Source organism: Ambystoma mexicanum, chromosome 13 (genome assembly GCF_040938575.1).
Source record: "Ambystoma mexicanum isolate Mex_15411 chromosome 13, UKY_AmexF1_1, whole genome shotgun sequence".
Classification (NCBI taxonomy): domain Eukaryota; kingdom Metazoa; phylum Chordata; class Amphibia; order Caudata; family Ambystomatidae; genus Ambystoma; species Ambystoma mexicanum.
This window is the reverse complement of record NC_090938.1, coordinates 780,774,886-780,796,945: the sequence shown is the minus strand read 5'-3', so window position 1 is coordinate 780,796,945 and position 22,060 is coordinate 780,774,886. Positions and strand designations below refer to the sequence as shown.

Sequence of the window (22,060 nt, the reverse complement as noted above, 5' to 3'; positions counted from 1 at the left end):
GGATAATCACCAGCAGGGATAGAGAAAGCTGCAAAACATGTAGGGCCCAAAACATTCAGGAGGATAGCACAGGGGCAACGTGCTCGCCTTGGAAGCAAAACGATGCGGAGCAACACAGGTTCGATCCCGAGGTCCGCACTTAGAGACCTCAGGGTTTGAAGCGCGTTATAAATAAGCAATTATGAAAGGATACAGCGACATTTATCTTTTGGTGCGGTTAGGTTTTACATTTTTCTAGTGCAAAACAAAAACACATCAGTAAAGGCTTCAAAACAACACACGCAAGAAAGGAACAGGGGAGGGAAAGTACAAAAGGGTAAACAAAATTGAGGCTCTGCGGCAGAAGGGGGAGCTTCGATATACGAGATAGATTATTTATATTGCGCCCATACACAAGTGTTTTAGGGCGCGACGAGGCAAGGGAGGGGTACAAGGAAAGACAAAACAACGATCTTACCAGGCCCAGTGACATTGAGAACGCGCAAGTGCAGAGGGGAGGGGGAAGGGCAAGGAGCAGGGGAGGAGTGGAAAGTGCTGAACACGTGATCAAAATAACAGGTAGTGTAGCCAGCAGGGGGTAAGTGCAAGAATAAGGCACAGACAACACGTATCCAATAAGTGCAGGAAGGGGATTGTAGGGTTGCAGATACAGACGCAAGTGCAAGGGTTTCCAGGAGGCAGTGCGGGTATGCGGCTGGGTGGGCAGTGATCTGGCCCCAAAATCAGAGCGTAGCCAGGTGCCCAGTGCCGAAAAAGACAGATCAGCAGGGGAGAGGAAGAGCGAAGGCAGAAGCAAAGAGGAATGTCTTGAGGTGCCTCTGGAACCGAAGATGGTTCTCCTCAAGTTTCAGAGAGGCAGGGAGGCTGTTCCAGAGGGAGGCCCCAGACGAAGAAAGAGATCTACCCCCAACTCGTTGCTTGGAGAAGCGACTGACCCAAAAGGAGTTGGAGGAGTGAAGAGCTCGAGTAGTGAGGTATTTACGAAGGGAGAGTTGAAGGTATTGTGGACCCAGGCCCCAGAAGGCCTTATGGACAATGCAAAGGGTCTTGAACTTAATCCTTGCAGCCACCGTGAGCCAATGAAGAGATTTCAGGGCTGGAGAGATACGATCCCTGTGCTTGAGGCCAAGGGCAAGTCTCGCAGTCCTGCTCTGGATGAGTTGCAGAGGGCAGAGAGTAGTAGCAGGCAGATTTAGAAAGAGGCTGTAGCAGTAGTCCAGCCTAGAGAGAACCAGAGCTCTAGAGACAGTGAGCTTCTGGGGGAAGGAGAGGCAAGGAGGAATACCTCTGAGGAGGTGCAGTTGGTGGTTTGACTTCTTAGAGATGTTAGAGATGTGTGGAGAAAAGTAAAGCGTGGAGTCTAAGATGACCCAGAGGGGTTCTTAGCCTCAAAGTTGGGAGCAGGGAGAGGGACAAGGGAGGCCGGGCAGAGAGTGACAGGAAAGGAAGGTGCAGGAGTGCCGATTAGGAGGATCTGTGTCTTACTGGCATTAAGGCAGAGGTCGTTGGCGGCACACCACTCCTGGATTGCAGACAGTCAGAGATGAGAGAGGAGAGGAGGTGGCAGAGGGGAGTCTGAAAACGAGCTGTGTCATCCGCATAGCACTGAAAACTGGAGCAGAGCAGCAATGTGGTGGGAGAGGGGTGCACCAGGTATTGGTTGAAAAGCCAGGCAGAGAGGTTAGACCCCTGGGGAACACCACAAGTGGAGAATGAGAATGAGATAGAGGAAAGGAAGGACTCAAGTTGGACCTGGAAGGGTCAGTTGGAGAAGAAGGAGGTCAGCCAGGCCAGGGCCTGATCAGTGATACCCAGGTTCTCACAGAGGCATTTGAGCAGGATGGCATGGTTGACCGTGTCAAAGACAAGAGAGATCGAGTAGGATGAGGACAGAGGGGAGATTAGAATCAATGTTGTTCACAGTAGCCAGACTGCTGGTCATGGAGACAACCAACAGAATCAGTGTGAAGATTAAGCTGGAAGATGGGCAGCTTTTCCAGGAGTTTGCCCAGGAAAGGAGTGATCGAGATCGGGCGATAGTAAGCCGGGCAGGAGGGGGGTCGGCTGTGGGTTTGAGAAGAGGGTGCACTAGAGTGCTTCGGAGGGGAGGGAAGGCTCTAGAGGCGAGGGAGTGGTTGCAGTGGTTTGGGCAGTTTCTCCCCGTTACATAAATAAACAAATGTAAAATAAAATTAAGATACTCAGAGAAAAAGCAAACTGAGAAAAACAGCACTGAGAAAAAGACATGGAACTAGACATCACCGGATACGTGAACAGCCCATAAATACAGCGCCCACAACTGCGGTTAACCTCTGTGCTAGATCAAGCAGCCAGGGAGCTGACTTTGGCAAGCCTGTTCACCTTGTCAATCATCCACGCATGGAGACCTCCCCCCACCCCAGAAGAGTACAACGAGGAAAAGTCAATTTCATTAACAATCCAAACATTAATCTGTTATCCCCCTGAACTCACCCATGCCAAGATGCTGTCGGTGTGCTTCTCCAGACTGCGGGGCTGGTAGAAGGACTCCTGAGAATAAAGAGAAACCATCCAGTCACCAAGCAGAATGGGCAAGAGTATAGCATGTTAGACCAGGCTCCACTTCTTCCACGGCCCCACCTGCAACCCACCGATACAGCCTCCTGCGCTGCACTCTAGACATATGAGAGGCAAGTTTGCATCAGGGCTTAAACAAGGGCAGAGTTATTTATCTCCAGGGTATGTTGAAACTAACAAATGCCAGGAGCTACATGTGCCAACTGGTGTCGCTCAGATATGCCCATCCGGCATTCACTTCATGTCTTTGAAATCTGCATAAAGATAGAGGAACCTCTAGAAACATTTAGAATATAAAAGTTATCGTTTGCATCCAATGTGTCAACTCCTGACAGGGGAGGGGAAATTGAGTGAGCAAAATAAAACAAAAAAGGGAAGGAAAAAGTAAAACATCCTTGGCAAGTGGCAGATGAAGGGAAAGAGCAACTTTGCAATGGGAAGAGGGGTTTAGGTCGTGTGCATTTTTTGGGGGTCATGCCAGAGTTTGAGTGGGGCAAGTTGCACAATCTCTCAGACACTAAAGAGGAATATAAACAGGAAGGGTGGGAGCACACTTTCCATTACAGTCCACTTGGTGAACAAAAGGTCCAACTACAACTGCATGTTTAAAGCCGCATCACAGATTTAGCTTTCCATTTCGCCTTTTAAGAGGTGCACACAAGAGGCACAGAGCGCTTTCACATTCTGTGAAATGCCTCCCTTATTAGTTCCAAGATTAAAAGCTCAGACAAAGGGCAGGAAGAAAATAAAACAATAAAAATCACAAACACAACTAGGCAAGTGCTCAAAATAATACAACCAGGTCCTAAAGGGACAGTCATCTTTGGTGAGTATAGCGCTCATTCGAATACTTTAATAAAACAAACATGCAAGTTTCTACCAGAGATTCGAATTCATTACTTTGTACATGGATTTCAATTGTATATCTATCTTCCTCATTAAGAGAGTGTAGAATAGGGTTCTCACTCAGTATTCAAAGATTGCAAATCGGATTTAAAATGGCCTATAATTTACAGAATCTCGCCAAATTCCCCAAAGAGGAGTGTTAACTACAAACTAAAAATGATAAAAAGAAGAAAAACATTTACAATACCAATTGCACAGCAAAACTCTGAAAAGAAAAAAAAAAAGAGGGAGAAATAGACTGACAGGAAGGCACATACATATGGATGCATATACACGTCCAAAATCAATATTTACAATTAACTTTTCCAATGACACTTTAAATAATCAGCAATGTAATATCAGCATAATGTAATCCCAACTCAAAAGCACAGCACACGATTTCATACATCGGGGGTACAAATGTAAAGGTGCGAGACAATTTGCTCCCTCAACTACCAGCACATCTTTTCTCAAATGCCAATCATCACTAGGCAATGGCGAGCGATGTCAGAACAGTAAGCCCAATGTGTATTCTGTAATTTATAGATCAAAATTCTTCACCTGCATTGAAACCATTTGGAGCCAGACGTACAAGTCTGGAGCCTTCAGCAGAAGGCTTTAAACTGACAGACTGTGGCCAACAAGACTGCAAATGGCAGACAGCTTGCTAGACTAGAATGATTCACATCGGAATTTGCTTTATGGAATTTCCAGTGTTTAGTAAGTGGTCTTGTACACATCACAAGATTGACTGCTGTACTTGCCAATGATTTGTGGCTCAACTAGTTTCTCGGATTGATCATATTTATGTCTTACAGTATTCCAAGACCATACAGAAAATCCGCCGCAAGCTCCTCGCCAGGCATACACATTCACTTGCCCACTCAATTATCCACATGCACACAGAACACCATTTCTTACTCGCCAATAGCTAGCAGGGAGTGCACATGTTGAGGCGTCCAGCAAAATCACTAGCTAAAGAGTCTACTCCAATAGATGTAGAATCCAGATAGTCCCTATTTCTCTGAAAGATCAGAGAGCATCCTGGGAATGCTCTACATATTTGCTGTCCGTTGAAAAATGTCTCTCGATGCAAAGAAGTTTGCCTTAAGGGATACTTCCAACAAAAGTACATGGATACCAACGTCCAAAGTGCAGGTTGCAAAATTCCAGGAAGTAAGTTTATGAAACAATAGTGCTTTTAGTTTTCTAACTTGAATGAAAATGGTCGGATCCAAAACCTTGATCCATGGATCTGTGTACAATAGATATAATGCTACGTTGGCCAGGGAATTGTTGCATTCTCTATGGAATCGCAGCATAGACGAGACCCTGCTGCAGCCAGCGTACCAAATCCATGGCATGGTATGGCGGTGCAGCAAGGTGACACAAGAGGCCATGCAGGAATGGTTAACCCCCATTATCCAAAAAAAAGACCCCCTCCCCCCCATGACGGGAGTCAAAGAATGAACTGACAACCTATTGGACACACCAACGCATGCCATGGAGGTTCTAGCACCCCTGAAAAAGCGTAAGGTGATGAACCACATAAAGAATAGTTGGTTCACAGATAGCCTCAAACAATTGAGAATCCTAAAGAGAAAAGCCTTCTATAAATGGAAGAACTCAAAAACAGACGAGGACAAACTCACATATGCAGATGCTGCTCTTATTTTTAAGAAAGCTGTAATCAGTGCAAGAAATTCATTGCATGAAGCCCGAATTCTGGAGGCCCAATACGATACTAATGAAATTGCGAGAACTGGAAACACCAGAGTCCACTCACCAAGTTAAAATAGACAAAAACCAAGCTTGGTGTACTACTATTTAACAGGCTATGATAGATAAGACCACAAAAATAAAAGGGGGTATTGAAAACATTTTTTTTAAAAAGAGTCAGACACTACGAATGCCACAGATGGGGTTCGAATTACGAATAAAAAACAAAATATTCTGGAATTCAACTTCCAAGAAAATATCGGAGGACGATCTCAGGAACGTGCTTGCCAAACTGAAGCCATTGGCGTGTAAAGGTGATCAATTCCCAGCAGTATCCTATAAAGCATGCTCCGAGTTACTTATTGGTTCCCTTACAAAAATCATAAAATATCGCACTCATCCCTTAGTTCCCACCAGGTACCACAGTGGTTGGAATTGTCAGGATACATAGGCGTAGGCAGGTGCAATGGCTGTATGAGTGGGAAGGGAAGATAGGTAGCGCTACGAGGCAGGTGGGTGGAGGAGGGGGCTTGATGTAAAAGGGACCTTGAAGGCTGGATGGACTCGGATCATGACAAATGCATAGGGGTGCTACCAAAACACATCTGGGGAGAAACCCACTGCCTCAAGTCAGGATAGAGATGCCAACTAATCAACTGCACTAACAATTTACCCCTCTGCATACATCTCTCAAACTCCAATCCAAACACAACCACAAACCTACACCATAGCAAACCGCACAAACTTCACTACATGGCAACAACAAAACAAAAACACACAGACTCGCACAACAGTACACGACGACGGACTACCGGCCGCAAAACACCCCAGGCCCAGCTAACGGACTCACCGGGCTGAGGCCGCCAACAGCACATTACTGCTCTCTTGCACTTTTCCAGCTCCTACCCACTAACCACCCCTCCCTTCCCTTTTCAGAGCTGCCAGAGCGCCAGGGGACCACTTTGGTGGCGATAGTGCGCGGTACAAACGTCCTTTAACATTAACATAAATGCTTCATTTAGAGAGGGCACAGTCCCCAGTAGTCTTAAAGGGTCATGATCACCCAACTCTTAAAAAAAAAGCTGACTTAGACCCAGGAGAGGCAAAGAACTACCGGCCTATTACCAACTCCCCTTTCATCCTGCAGATCATGGATAGAGTGGCCTATAACCAGCTAGCAGCTTTTATCAATGAACACACGATACTCAATAATGGACAGTCAGGCTTCCGCCCAGGTTACAGTACGTAGTCAGCCCTGCTGGAACTAAAATCTAACATGATGAAAAAAGAAAATGAAGGCTCCACAATGCTCCCGATGTCAGACTTCTCAGCGGCATTCGATCTGGTGGACCACCAACTTCTTGTTAACAGACTGGAGGAAAGAGCCAATTTTACTACTAATGCTAAGAACTGGATGCTGTCCTTCCTAGGCTCGGGAACTATCTGAGTCTGCAGTAAATAAGCACAGGCAGACCCAGTCACCATGCATTATGGTATACCTCAGGGGGCAGCCCCATCACCAATTCTATACAACTTGTTCACAGTCCCCTTTGTTGACGATCTGGAAAATAGGAACATATGTTTCTTGAATTACGCTGATGACTCACAGTGTCCTATTACCTTATCCGGAAACTATGACCAGGACGTAGCGACTGTAGCAGAAATGTATGATTTCATTCACAAATGGATGGACGCGAACGGCATGGCCCTGAATCCAGGAAAAACAGAGCGGATGCTGATCGGTTCGAAACAAAGGTTGGACAAACGGACATCAGATTACCAAACTTTCTGTATCGATAATCATGTCATCCAAGTTAAGGAGAAAATAAAAATCCTTGGAGTTACATCCCATGTAAATAAAGTCTCCTCGTCGGCACGAGGCACATTCGACTCCTGGCACATATAAGACCATTCCTGTCACAAACAGGATGTGAAACCATCGCGAAAGCCATCATATCTGCAAAACTGGACTATTGTAGCTTGTTACTTATCAGTATAAACAAAACTGAACTGACCAAACTTCAGGTAGTTCAGAATGGCTCTTTTAAGAGCACTTAAGGGTTTAAGAAAATGTGCCCTTGTCTCAGAGATAAGAAGGAAACTGCACTGGCTGCCCAGCAGCACTCTACGTGTACCACTAATTGCTCCCAAACACATGCCTTGATAAAGACCCCTGTCGGGTCGAATATCAGGGCCTCCCTTTCTTTAACCGTAGGCGAGTGTAGCACATGCAGGGTTTTACGTAGGTTGTCTGCCCCCTATCAATTTTTAACAAAACCAGTCTGGTCCGGGTGGATCAGTCTAGGTAGGGTCTCCTCGAGCCTGGTGGCCAGTACCCTCGCAAAGAGTTTATCGTCCACATTGAGGAGCCAGATGGGTCTATACGCCTGACCGTATGTAGGGTCCCTCCCTGGCTTAGGAATTGCCACTATTCGGGCCTCCAGGAAGGAAAGAGGCACTAGCCAAGTTGAAAACCCTTGCCATTGGTGCATCCAGCACCTCTTGAAATTGTTTGAAGAAGTCAGTGGTAAACCTATCCTCCCCGGGGCTTTACCAGCATTTAATATCCCTATGACAGCCATGACCTCTTTCAACCCCCAAATATTCCCTGAACACCGGATCTCTACGTAGTACATCATTACAACGCCACCCCGGGTTGACCCTTATTTTGGCTTCAAATCTCCAGGAGGATGCCCTAAGCATTTCATGGTCTTACCATGTGACCGTTTCTATTTTGAGGGAGGCAATATCCTCTGCTTGTTCCTGTGGGATCAACAATAAGTCTTTTCTGGTATACGTGGAGTGGGGGTGGGAGGGAAGGAAATGTAACCTCCCACCTGAGGGTGGGATGCCCTCCACCCATCTGCCCAGAAGTGTTCCTCGAGGGGGCAGCAAATTCCCTGTTCTCCTTTCCCATCTGCTTAGTTGCTCCCCCTCTTGCCGACCACCAATCCTACCCTGGATCCACTACTAGGTTGATGTCCCCTTCCACTAGTACGTGTCTCTCCCACCCATTCATCCAATGCCACAAAGGCCCTTCTGAGAAAGTGGATCTGCTCTGCGTTAGGTGCGTACACCGTGACCAAGGTAAACAGGACTCCTTCCACGTAACCCTTGAGCACCAAGAATCTGCTTCCAAAGCCCCTCTTAATTTGATACTCCTTCATGCAGAAAGATCTTGCTAGAACAAGGAGGTTACTGCGTCCTCGCCTTGATCAGCACATAGTTTTCTCCTTTAAGTTCGAACATGAGAGCAAAGGGAAAGTGCCAGCGGTACCCAACCCCCTTATCTTGAAGGCATTTGGTCAGGAGTCTACATTTGCGACATTGGTCAAGGGTATGGGCTGATAGGTCTTGGAAGATCCTGATCTGCGCTCCTTCCCATTCAATTGTTCCCTGCTCCCTTGGACCTTGTAGGATTTCCGCCTTATTGGTGTAATAGTGGCACTTAGCCACCGAGAGTGTTCCATCGCTGGGTCCTGCGCCTCTGTGGACTCGATGTCTCTCTCCAACACAGCCCCCCCAACAGCTTATGGAATAGCCGCGTCAGGGAGGAGGAACAGGCGTCTTAGTGTTAGGTGCTTTTCTTTCCTCGCCCGGCCATCTGCTGCAGGTCCCCCTCTCCCGGTATCTGTGTCACTGTGCCGGAGCCTCAAGTCTCTGCGCCCACTGTCCTCCACCAACATTCTTGTGATTTCACCAGGACGGGGGTCATCTGCCCTTCACGGCTCGCCTCACTGCTCACGGGGGTACTTTTGTAAATCAATGGCCCGGCCAGGTGCAGAGCTCCTCACTCATGCGGCCATCTTCGTCTGCGCCCCCGGGTGGTCTCCCAAGATACTGTTAAAAACACTAACGCAGTACTTTGGGGGATTCTCAGGGTTTCAGTCATGGGAGAGGAAGCGATAAAAGAGTCATGTCTTCATGATTTTGCAGAACTGCATGATGGAAGGGGAAGCACGATCCACCAGAGGGAGAGAGTTACAGAGGGATGTGGCATAGCAGGAGAAGGACTGCTTTCTGGTCCTTTCCTTACAGGTAAGCATGGACTCTAACCTTTTGATGGCCGATCCATGAGAGGTGCGGGAACCTCCTAATATACAGAGTTTGGCTGCCAGGTAAGATGGGTTTCCATTGGAGATCGCTGTGTATGCGATGGACGTAGTTTTATAGAGAATGTTTGCAGGGGGGTGGATCCATTGGAGATCACGTAGGATGGGGGTGATGTGGTCGAATCTATAAGCATGAACGATAGAACAGGCTGGGCTATGGTGGGCAGTTTTGAGGGGAGCCAGGTACGTGGCTGGGAGCCCGGCGAGCAGGCATTACCCGCTCAATGTGTGAGATGACCAGGCCTGGGTTACTGTGTGGCAGCTAGCTGGGGGGATGAAGGGTTTGATTTTCTAAGTGTGGAGTTGGAGCCAGGCAGTCTGAGCTTTCTTGGCCGCATATCTTTGGAGGGAGAGACCACTATCGACAATGAAGCATAGGAATTTGGCTAAGTCAGTCAGCTTGGGAGTGAATCCGTCCAAGTTCATGTTGCCGAGACAGTTTTGGATGATCTGTTGTTTGGAGGGGGGCCGATATGGACGAACTCAGTTTTAGTGGGGTTGAGTTTTAGGAAGGCAGATGACAACCAGGTCTGGATGGTGTCCAAGCAGCAGTGGAGAAAAGCAATGTCTTGAGGGCCAGTAACCTTAAGGTACAGCTGCGTGTCATCAGCGTACTGGTGGATGGAGATGCTGGTGTCATTTAAGAGGTTTCCCCAAGTGCTCCATATAAAGGCTGAAGATAATGGGTGAGAAAATAGAGTCCTGCGGCACGCTGCAAGATACTGGTAGGTTTCTGGACGGCTTGGAATCTGTTGGCGAGGTATGAGAGCAAGTCCAGGGCTTTTCATTTTGAGGCCCATTATGGGGCGGGTGAGGTTCGAGATTAGCGTGGGGTGGTCGACCGCGTTGAACGCTGCCGAGAGGTCGAGGAGGCAGGAGTCACCTCTGTCCTCAAGATGTAGTGTGTCTATCGCCTGAATTGTGGCAGTTTACGTGCTACATTTGGGGCAGAACCCAGATTGGTAGCCACGGAGGAGGCCAAGTTGTTCAATTTTGGCAAGCAATTGATTGGCTACAGCCTTTTCAATGAGTTTTCCCATGAAAGGAAGGCTTGTGATGGGTCTGTAGTTTGCTAGGCCATCAACAGGGTGTGCAAATCAGCCCTGTTTTTAGAGAGCCCGGGAAGGAGCCTTCAGCGAGAGAGGCATTGACGATATTAAGGAGTCTGTTGAGGTTGCGGCCTTGGAGCGGTTTGATGATGGAGGCTGGGAGGAGATCACCCAAGTAGGCTGCGGGTTTGAGGGATGCAAGGGTGTCGGAAAGGTCCTTAATGGTGAGAGGAGTGAAGTCTGACCAAGGAGGGAGATCCCGGTGCGGGGTGGCCCCTTGAAGGCCTTTGCAGAGTCAAATACCCTGATTTTAGCAATATTATCATAGAAGAAGTGGTTAATGCAATTGCATTTCTCCTGCAAAGCCGGGACCTCGCGGTCCGGGGTAGGCCTGGCGAAGTGTCTGACAATGTCGAAGAGGGTTTGGCTCCTGTTAAGGAACCCTCAATGTCGGTGGTGTAGTAAGCGGATTTGGTATCAGTAATCAGCTTTTTGCGCAAGGTACGCAGGTTTTTGAGCGAGGAGAGATCCTCCAGATGGAGTGGTTTACACCACCCTTTTTTTCCACCAGCCCAATTGCCCTTTTGTATGCCCCGAGGTCAGGTGTGTACCAGGGAAAGGATGGTCTGGCCTTGATCGGTTTGGTTTTAAGCAGGGTGCGGGTGTTATCCAGGCCAGTGGCGGCATGAGAGAAGGCTTTGAGGAGGTCCAAAGAATGTCCGGTGGAGGGGCCGGTGGCCAGAGCTGGCTCAAGAAGGTCCACAGGGGAGTGTTTGAAGGAGCAGCGGGGGATCTCAGGCTGTTTAGCCTGTCCCTTATTGGGCTGTTCCTAGTGTCAGAGGGATGGATTGCCAGGTGGTCTGACCAGTTGAGTGGGATGGGGGTCGGCAGAAGAGGGGAGTGCCGGAGGGGTGAAGATGAGGTTGAGCGCGTGCCCTTGTGCGTGGGTTGGAGAGAGGATGATTTGTTGGAGGTTGGAAGAGTCAGCTAGTTCGTAGATTGGGTCGCTTGGGTTTTTAAGGGGTGTGTTCTGTGGGATGTTGAAGTCCCTGAGGAGGATGTTGCTGGCGTGTGCGATTGATGCTGAAGAGATGAGTTCCTTTATGAATGGCCCGTTTCCTTGGGGTGGGCGGTATAGAAGATGGACAGTGAGAGTCCTTGTGGGACAGGGAGAATCGACATGACAAGGATTCCAATGAGGGGGGAGGCTAGGGATGGCAGGGCCATGCAGGGCCAGTATGACTTATGGATGACAGCGACCCTTCCATCTGTCTTCCTTTCAGGTCAGTATGCTGAATACTGTATCCAGGTGGTAGGGGAATGTAGAGAAGTGCTGGAAGGAGGGGTGAACCACGTTTCTGTGGTGAAGATCGCATCAAGGGTACGCTCTGCGATTAGATCTGCGATGCCGGCATTGTGGGCTATGGCCGACTGAGGGTTTACCAGCATAATGGGTCAGGGGGCACATGATGCCAGGGCGAGGTTGTGGGAGGCGTGGTACGGAGATGAGGTTGGACATGCTAGCCATTTCTGGCTGCCTAGGGCGCATTCGATAGGCTGCGGACGGACGAGACACATGGTGATGTCCGTTGGAGGTTTTCAGGGGCAGCGTGGGTGACCCTGGTCCTTGTCAGGCCCTAACAGGCCCAAACAGGCAGTGTCCTTGACCGTCCTTAGCCGAGGAGGCCCAGCGCTGAGGAGCCCTAGGTGAGACAGAGGCTATAGAAGGGAGCCTAGGGGCAAAGGCTGGAATGCATGCTAAGTAGGAAAAACCAGAAGCTTACCAGTGATTGCCATGTCCTGGTGTATAGCTTCTTTGGTTGTATTTAACAGGGATACACTTATTTCTAGCTCTGCAACCTTTTGAGTAAAATAGGTGTACTATTGGAAGTAGCGGAACACAAGTCCTTGAGACTACAAACATGTCAATACAGAACAGGAAATGGAAGGATGCCCAAGGAGACTTAGGTAAGTGAACCTTTGGCTGGAAAAGGGCATTTTCTCAGTAAGCCAGGTGACACGTGGTGGCAGAGAATCAGATTTATGCTGCAGTACTACAGCAGGCCATGGACTGCTTCAATGAGGACCAATAAAGCTGGCAGAATGAACTGGGTCAGGACATTACACAGTGTAGAAATTGTCCAGGTTGCTGGGGACATCCCAGAAGGCAACATAGACATGAACGGGACACTGAAACAGGAGAAAATCTGCTATCCAGTCTACTGGACCTCAGGGACAATGATCAACCGAAGCTCTAAAAGAATGATCTTTGTTGGTAGTGTGCACTGCTAACAGGAGACCGTCCACCTATTTTGTACACTGCGCTGTGGCAAAAAAACATTTCAGTGGAGCTCTGACAGAATGAGAACCGTAATCGGTCCTAATCTAAGAAGGAGCCGCGGTTTAGTTCCGTTTATTCACAGTGTGATCAAGGGCGCCACAATAAATCACCAGTACACTGGCAAGAAGATTAAGTTAATGTCTACTTGTGATTCATCCAATCTTATTGATGAAGGAGGATAAATAGTTGGGCAGGCATATGGTTCTGGAAGGATGAAAGATTGTTAAGACTGACAAACCAAAGTTTAAGGGCATATGACAGCGCGAGGCTGCATGGACAGACAAATGCTTTTTAGCGTAATATGGATGAATGCATTACTGAATAAGCATGTAGGGATGGATAAATCAACGTGGATATGGGCAAGTACAACAGTGCGAGTCCCACAACAAGCTGGCGTCACATGACCCAACTGTGCTGGGCCAGGCAGTTTCAGCAAGTGCAACACAGCGTAGAGGGGATGAGAAGGAAGGTACATATCGTGGGAATCTAAACAGAAATCTGCCTAGAGCCCAGCTGCACACTCCTGGTTCATGGTTCCAATATTTATAAAGGTCACTGCATGAGGTTCATAACACATCAAACACTCGAAGGGAAGTACATCATCAATTTAATCAACAACAAAAAGCAAAATCGCATCTCCAATTAATGTAAACACGAAACATGGCCCTTGTAGAACAATGTTATCTGATCTATATAGAACTACAGCACATTTTTAAAAAATTATAAACCAAAACCGGCTAAATACACTTCCTTAGAGAGATAGTGTTTGTGATCACAAAGTTCAGCACATCATAAATGAGGGTCAAGATCAAACAATCCTACGCGTTTCGGGTCCTAGGTCCCATCTTCACGGATATACCCTCATTCTTATCCTAGAATAATAATGTAAACAAAAATGGCATCAGAATTTATCACTTAAATTAGTACATAAATGAGTATTTCAGAGACCAACATCTCTGAAAGACTCATTGAGAAGGCAGAGCAGAGATAATGGAACAAAGCTTATCAGATCACTCTATGATTAAGTTGAAGATAGAATTAGGTGGTGTAAGGCCGGCCACATCAAGAGGGCGTTTGAAAACATGTATTAAAAGATCAAAATTTACTGACTTCTTTAAAATCATTTGTCAAGATCTTCTATGAAATAAAGGCTCAGCTGACGAGTTAATGGTCTGTGATAGCTTTAAAGCGGCTGTTCGGGGGAATTAATGAATATTACATCCCGCACAAGGAAAGCGGAGGTGATGGAATTGAAATGAATGGAGAGTAGGTTGGGAGAGTTACAGAAGAAATTTCAAATGACTAGAAGTAATGAAGACAAGGTGGAAATGTATAGGGGATGAGAATCAATGAAGAGTGAAATAGATAAGCAGAGTGAGAAAAGCCTGTTTTATATGAAGCCGAAATATTGGGAGCAAGGAGAGAAGGGTAGACCGCTTGCCAACAAATTGAAGGGTTTGGTAGATAAGGCATACGTCCAGAAAATAGTGAATGAGCATGGAATATCATTGGTAAAAAGGGGGGACATATGTGAGTGTTTTAGGAACTTTTATGCATCCTTATATACTGAAACCAAGTTTCCAACAGTAGACAGTTTAGAGGAGTTTTTGGGGAAAATGATCTGCCAAAGTTAACTGCGGAGCAAGCAATAACCATTGACCAGCCAATCAGAGAAGAAGAATTATTAAGAGCTACTGATCAGCTTAATATAGGTAAATTGTCGGGTATGGATGGGCGGCCAGCCGAGTTTTACAGAGCTGTTGGACCCGATTTAGTCCCTTGGCTATGTAGCCTTTATTATAGAGGGAGTCATGTGTCCAACGATGCGAGAGGCGTGTATTACAGTTATCCCAAAGCCGGGCAGAGATTATACAAAATGTGGGAATTATAGGCCAATATCATTACTGAATGTGGACGCAAAAATATTTACCAGGATACTGACTAATAGGTTGGACATATATGTTGGTGGGCTGATTGAGCATTCCCAAGTTGGGTTTATACGTGGTAGGCATGGCTATGATCATATTAGAACTATCATAGATTTGTTGGGGCTCCCGAGAGATGAAGTAGGGAATAGGTTATAAATGTTTATGGATGTTGAGAAAGCATTTGAGCGAGTCAGTTGGAGCTTTTTAGAATGCACGCTTAAGAAAATGGGATTTGGAAATACTTTTTTGAGAACTATTAAAGCTTTGCACTCCTCAATCGTTACAAGGATGTGGGTAAATGGAGAATGCTCTGCTTCTTTTCCCTTGACCAGAGGTACCAGACAAGGGTCCCCGTTATAACCACTTCCCTTTAATCTGGCATTAGAACCCTTGCTGGCTTATATCCGACATGAACAAGGGTACAAGGGCTTAGAGTGGGGGACAGAGAAATTAAAAGTGTTATGCTATGCAAATGACACGACAATAATGTAAGCTAACTTAAAGGAGGGTGGGGATAGGCTTAAGAGTATGTTTGAGGAGATGGGTCACCTGTCTGGGCACAAGATCAGTGGGAAAATGTTGGTGTTTTTTCCGCTGGATGTTACTCATCCACGCAGTGACATGAGATCATGGAATTGTCAGTGAGCTACTGAAAGTGTGAAGTATTTGGGGGTCCATCTGGTTCGAGATTTGAAGAGGATGGTGCAGTTTAATGTAGCAAGATTATAGAGGCTCTTCAGAGGGATGTGTTAAAATGGGGTTGTTTAATGCTTGGTATTCAGGCCAAGGTTAATGCAATAGTGCTTTTGCCCAAAGTTCTTTACATCATTCAGTCTGTTCCGCTTAGATTTACAAAGAAGATGGCGCATTGACAACGTTTTTCAGAATTTTCTTTGGGGAGATGGAAAGCTTTAGGATTCCACTGTATGTTCAGTGCGAGAGGGGGGCTTTGGGTATCCCGATTTGGAGGATTACTGCAGGGGTTTTGTTTTGAAGAAATCTGCGTTATACTTTAAAGGGGGGGATAATTACATGCCACTATGGATGATTATAGAGAAAGAGATATATCTGCCATATGTGTAGTGTTGTACTTATCTATTTGCACTGGGTGCACACAGTGCTGCTGATGGTAGAACACAGCTATGTCATATGGAATGTGATGGGACCTGAAGGTTCCAAGAGCTACAGTTGGGAAGACAGGATGGGAGAACCTTACTGAAAGGATGTCATCTGTTTAGCTCCCTGTCCCTTTCTATATAACTAGCCCTGTAACTCTATAACTTATAAATAAACTCACTCCTTTTATATATACTGGTCTCCTGTGCCTTACCTGAATCCAGATGTCTTCTTACCATCCCTGATACTACAAATGGCGACGAGGATGGGATTAACAGGTGTTGCTGGTTCCAGTTGGACCGATATATGTTTGCCTGTTGATCCCAACATAAAAGGACCCACTAAGGAAAATCTGTTGTCCTGGCATCATGAAAATGCTTGTAGCAGATGTCTTTGGTAAGCCCAGCAGTGGCACAGCCCAGCGCCAGCTTCCATGTGAGATGACTTCATATATCATCTCTGCAAGGTGCAAGTCCTGTGAATCCTGTGACAGGCTGCCAACATTAAGGTACTGCGCAGCATGGCTGGGGCATTGCAGCAGCATTTAAATTAGGGCCTCTATGCCCATTGCGGTCGCCGAGTTGGTGTGAATAAGAATTCCGAGCGCCACACAACAGAAGTGTAAAATGGGGCTACACAGTCACTGGTATATTATGTGCAACGGTGACCACACCGTCTTTAATATGGAGGTGCCGGTGTTCTGTACTCCACAGATTACCTCAGACAAATGATGGCGTCGCATAGTGCTCCGTTGTGTTGGCAGAGTTCAGAATGTTATGAACTTGGAATTCTAAGTTCCATTTGCTGCGCAGAGAAATGCCTGCATTCGTTTCCGTATGATGAGACCTGAACTTTAAAGGAAAAGCCCTAGCTGCGTGCCTGACGTGATGACGTTTCCTAAGGAGGCTTTGTAGAATCCAGTGTATTTCCCACATTTATCGTGTGAGGGCAGGCAATATCGTGAACATCGCATCGTCAAGGGAAGCGCTGTGTTAAATGCACAAGGGATTTTAAAAGCATTTAATCTAGGATTCTGTAGAGATATCGCGAGAGCCCGCGCTCTCGCGAGATCTCGCCGCGGACCCGCGCTTCGCGCGCACTACGGGACGAGCGGAGGACGCGATAAGGTGCGTCCTGCCAAGCCCTCCTGTTACGGGGCCCGCTCCTCATTAATCTTGGACACGGACTTCAAGGCCACATCCTCCCAGTCATCTTAGGCCCGTTGGCCCTGTTATTGCGGCTCGCGTGTTGCGTGCATTCTGCATGAAACCTATGGGAGAATAAAAGCAACGTTACAAGCCCAGAGACTCCTGTCTTCATTATAAGCATTTTACTACATAAATTGGCGACGAGGATCACCACCAGAACTCACAGAGGAGCATGCAAGGAGCAACGCCACCGCCACCCTTTCTCCAAACTCCAGGTAGGCCTGCCATCCCATGGCCACAATGGCAGCCCCTATTCACGACATATGTGGAGGCCCTAGGTGGGGCAGGGTTCTCAGCGGCAAGGCGCAGGGCCATGCTACTAAATGCCCTGGGAGTGGAAGGACAAAGAATATTCGAGAGTCTCACCCCGATACCGGTGGCCGGCGACAATGACGATGTTTTCAAGGAGGCGGTCAGGAGAATCATAAAAAGGTTTGCCAGTAAAGAGAACACAGTGCTCCACAGGATACGGTTTTACACGCGAAGGCAAGAAATGTCGGAACCAGTTGACGGTTACGTCACCAAGCTGAGGGAGTTAGCAGCGCTGTGTAATTTTGGCAACAATGCGGAGAGCCTCATATGCGACATGTTGGTCGTCCACACTAACAGTCGGAAAGTCCAAGATAAGTTTATTGTTGAAAAAGAACTGCAGTTGGAGAAAGCGATTGAGATTGCCAGAGCAGTCGAGGAAACGGCGGGAAGACGAAAGGAGCTTACTGGGGCCCAGAGTTCTGCAGAAATACAAGCAGTGGGTTTCCATGCAAAAAAAGAAAGGCCGGCAACCGACACGAGAGAAGGGAGAGGGAACAGGAAAGAACCCCTAAAGTGTCACAGGTGCACCAGCACGAAACACCTGGCGTTTGACAGGGAGTGCCCAGCCAGAGACAAGGAGCGCTCCATTTGTAAACGCATTGGCCATTTCTCTATTGTGTGTCGGTGGAGGAACAAGAAAGTCTCCAGCCTTAATGCAGATCGCAATACGGAGAAAGAATCATCCTCAGAAGATGAAGGAAGACCCACAGTCATCATGGTGAACAGCACAAGAGCAAGGAGAGAGAAACCTCACTGCATGATCAAGATCGATGGCATGGAAACAAGGGTCATGGCAGATTCAGGTTCGGATCTAACGATCATTCCCCTTCGCACGTATAAGGACATGGTGGGAAAAGAAAAGGTGCAAGTGCTAATGACGAAGCACAAACCCACAGTGTTTGGAGGGGCGTCAGTCGAACTGTTAGGATACATCAAAGCCAAAGTAGAATTCAAAGGAAGGGAAACCACAACCAGGGTCTATTTCAGTCACGAAGGCCCAGCAGTGCTAGGGTGGGACGACCAAGACAAGCTGAAAATCAGACTGGATCCCAGCACCGAAGATCAAGTCCTGTCGGTCAGGGTGACGAGCGGACCTGTCGTTAAAAGCGACTACCCAACACTTTTCTCGGAGGAGCCGGGGCACATCAAGGGTTTTCTGCACAAAATAGTGCTCAAAAGGAATGCGGTCCCTGTAAAGCACCGAGTGAGGCCAGTACCAGCCACGGCAAGGGACATCCTTAGAAGTCAGTTGGAAAAGATGAAAATGGAGGGTGTCATAGAAGAAATCGAAGCATCTGAATGGCTGAGCCCCGTCGTGCTTATAAACAAACCCCAATCACAGGAACTCAGAGTATGCATAGATCTACGCAGTTTAAACTTCGAAGTCATCACAGATAACTACCCCCTTCCAAGCATAAATGAACTTATTCTGTTAATGAAAGAAGCAAGAATATTTTCAAAACTGGACATGAGGAATGCATACCACCAAATACAGCTACATGAAGAGTCGAAACCCCTCACGGCATTCATCACTCCATTTGGCACATACCAATTCACTAAAATGCCATTCGGGTTGTCATCAGCAGCGTCGACTTTCCAACGCATGATGGATGTCTTGCTAAAGAAAGTTAAAAACGTGGTGCACTTCCAGGATAACATCCTCGTGTATGCGGAGGATGAACAAACGCACGACGCCACGTTAAGAATTGTCCTCAACAAGCTACAAGAAGCAGGGGTGCGGTTACGGTATGAAAAATGCCTGTTCAGAGTGGAAGAAGTTGAATACTTAGGGTATAAGATTTCAGAAAAAGGTATCAGTCCCAAACAGAATCTCATGCAAGCAATCATTAAAGCACCGGAACCAAACAGCAAAGAGGAAGTAAGGTCATTTCTGGGGCTGGCTGAGTACTATGCGAAGTTCATACCGAAGTTTTCCGAGACCACGGCACCCCTTCGCGATGTACTCAAGAAGGGCTCGGAATTTGTATGGCAAGAACCCCAAAAGACGGCGATGGTGAATATAAAACAGCATATCGTAGATGCACCATGCCTGCAATCTTTTAATCCGGGGTGGGTAACAGTCGGCACCACCGACGCCAGTGCTTATGGACTGGGCGCAGTGCTAACACAAAAGAAAGGTGACACTGAACATGTTGTGGCCTTTGCATCGAAGGCATTATCGGAGGCGGAACAGAACTATTCCGCCATTGAAAAAGAAATGTTGGCCTGGGCATGGGCGGTGGAACATTTCAGGACCTATGTATGGGGCACCAAATTCAAGTTGGTGACTGATCATAAGCCCCTTATCCATATGCTCAGCCCGGGAGGCACAAAAGTATCCACACCCAGATTGGCACGCATTGCAGCCAAGCTGCAAGAGTACACGTTTGAGATCCAGCATATCTCAGGCTGGAAAAATTCACAAGCTGACTGCATGTTGAGACTGCCGGAGGGTAAGGATAAAGCCACCACGTTCCTTCATGGAGAATGCATAGTTGCATCCATCATGGACTTGAGAGCGCCAGATTACCTGGAACTCAGTGAGAGACACTGGGAAGAGGAAGATGGGAAAGACCCCACCATGGGCATGATTCGCAAATGGACCAAGGAAGGTTGGCCAAGTGAAAAGGCGTTGCCCGAGGGCATGAGACCCTATTGGAAGGTGTCGGACGAACTATCTGAAACAGAGGGGATAATTATGAAGTCAGATCAGATTATTCCTCCCACAGGAATGAGAAGTATCATCCTATGTAGAGCCCACGCAGGCCACTTGGGAAACACCATGACCCGTCGCAGAGTGAGAGAGGCCTACTGGTGGCCATCCATGGACCAGGAAATTCGATCCATGATAGAACGTTGCCATAAATGTCTCAACAGCGACAAGAGACTTAAGGTCCGCCAAGCACCCCTAATACCCACGGAAATTCCAGAAGCCATGTGGTCAAAGGTTGGCATTGACTTCATAGGGCCTTTGGAAGCAATGGCACCTGAACACCGGTACAGTATAGTACTGGTTGATTACCTATCCAAGTGGGTGGAGGCCGCGTTCGTCCCGAACATAACCACGGCAACCGTTATAGAAGGACTTACAGACATTTTTCAGAGGGAAGGCCTCCCCAAGGAAGTAGTCACCGACAACGGGGTGCAACTAGTTTCAAAAGACATGGAGGAATTCTTAAAAGGGAATCACGTAAAACAAAAGAAAGCGGCCCTATATCACCCCCAAGCCAATGGGCTTGTAGAGAGGGCCAACAGGTTCATAAAAGGCGCCATCCAATTGGCAACGGCTTCGGGCATGGACCCGCTCAAAACCACCAAGGAGGCCATAGCGGCCCACAGACTCTCACCAAATGGGATCACCCAAATATCCCCGTTCAAAATGTTGAGAGGGAGGAGTGCGGCATCCACGCTGATTCCACCATGGTTGTCGAAAATACGAGAGGATGAAGCGGTGGACATGGCAGAAGTAGTCTGGAGAATCGAAAGCAATAAGACACGCATGAAATCATGGAGTGATCGGAGAAGAAGAACCAAGCAAACGTCCGACATAGGAAAAGGAGACTTGGTTAAAATCCAGTTACCGAAGAAAGATCAGGTCACAGGGTCTCGGTTTAGCCGACCCATCAAAGTGATTCACAAAGGAGCAAATCATGTTCGTACGGAAGACGGGCGAGCGTGGAATCTTGAAAGAGTAGCACTATACCAGAAGACTCGAGGTAGAGCGAAGACCCCGGAGAGATCACGAACGGAAACCGAAAGAGACTACGGAGCAGGTGAAGAAAGAGAACCAGAAGGAGACGACAGAGAGAGGGTGGAAACCGAGGTCGAACCGGAAGCACTGGGTGCAGATCCCGATCAGGAGCCACAGGCGAATTGCACCAGAACTGATGATCGGCCCAGAAGAGAACACAGAAGACCGGTGAGATACAATGACTATGTTTTACAGTGATTTCGCTGTGCATTGAAAAGGGGAGATGTGTAGGACCCACGCTTCGCGCGCACTACGGGACGAGCGGAGGACGCGATAAGGTGCGTCCTGCCGAGCCCTCCTGTTACGGGGCCCGCTCCTCATTAATCTTGGACACGGACTTCAAGGCCACATCCTCCCAGTCATCTTAGGCCCGTTGGCCCTGTTATTGCGGCACGCGTGTTGCGTGCATTCTGCATGAAACCTATGGGAGAATAAAAGCAACGTTACAAACCCAGAGACTCCCGTCTTCATTATAAGCATTTTACTACAGATTCCTATTAAAAATTATTTCACAGCAGTCGTGTGCTGATTGTGAAGAAATTCACCGGCAGCAGTTCCAGCGGATTTATGGATGGATGACACATTCTTGCATGAGATGATGCGACGGGTACTGTTTAATTATTCACACAGCGCTGCCGTGATTGAAACTATTTGTTTACTTTGCCATTAACCTTCCAGAGTTTATTTATGATGCTTACTGAAGGGGGCTTTTGCATGCCTTTCACGCCAACGAGAGCACTAAGGGCACTGTGTGTTTTCGTGTTGCTGCGGAAATTTTCTGCGTGAAATTTATGGCACTGACAACGTTTCTGATTTTCATGCTGAGTAAACACGAGGCACAGGTACTTTTGTTGTTTTCCTCTTGTGTTTCGAATGCAGTTACAGTCAACATGTAAATTATGGACTATATATGTACGTTATCAATTTTATTGAGAATGCCAGTTAAATATGTTTTGCCTCATTTTTCTGGAAACTGATAATTTTGAGGAACATATTGTTTTTACTCCAGATATATGTCTTCGAGCAATTCATGGACAATTTTCAGTTTTGATGATATTATTCTCAGTTTTTATGTGGAATTTT

At 47.3% G+C, this 22,060-nt stretch overlaps 1 protein-coding gene across 1 annotated transcript in view; it reads right to left on the bottom strand.

Annotated features, from left to right (window-relative positions):
• Positions 1-22,060, bottom strand: part of ABHD16A (abhydrolase domain containing 16A, phospholipase) — a 307,026-nt gene that overhangs the window by 270,813 nt on the left and 14,153 nt on the right. The window contains exon 2 of the mRNA XM_069635119.1: positions 2,473-2,529. Within this exon, the coding sequence (XP_069491220.1) occupies positions 2,473-2,529 (57 nt within the window). The remainder of the gene's footprint in view (positions 1-2,472; positions 2,530-22,060) is intronic.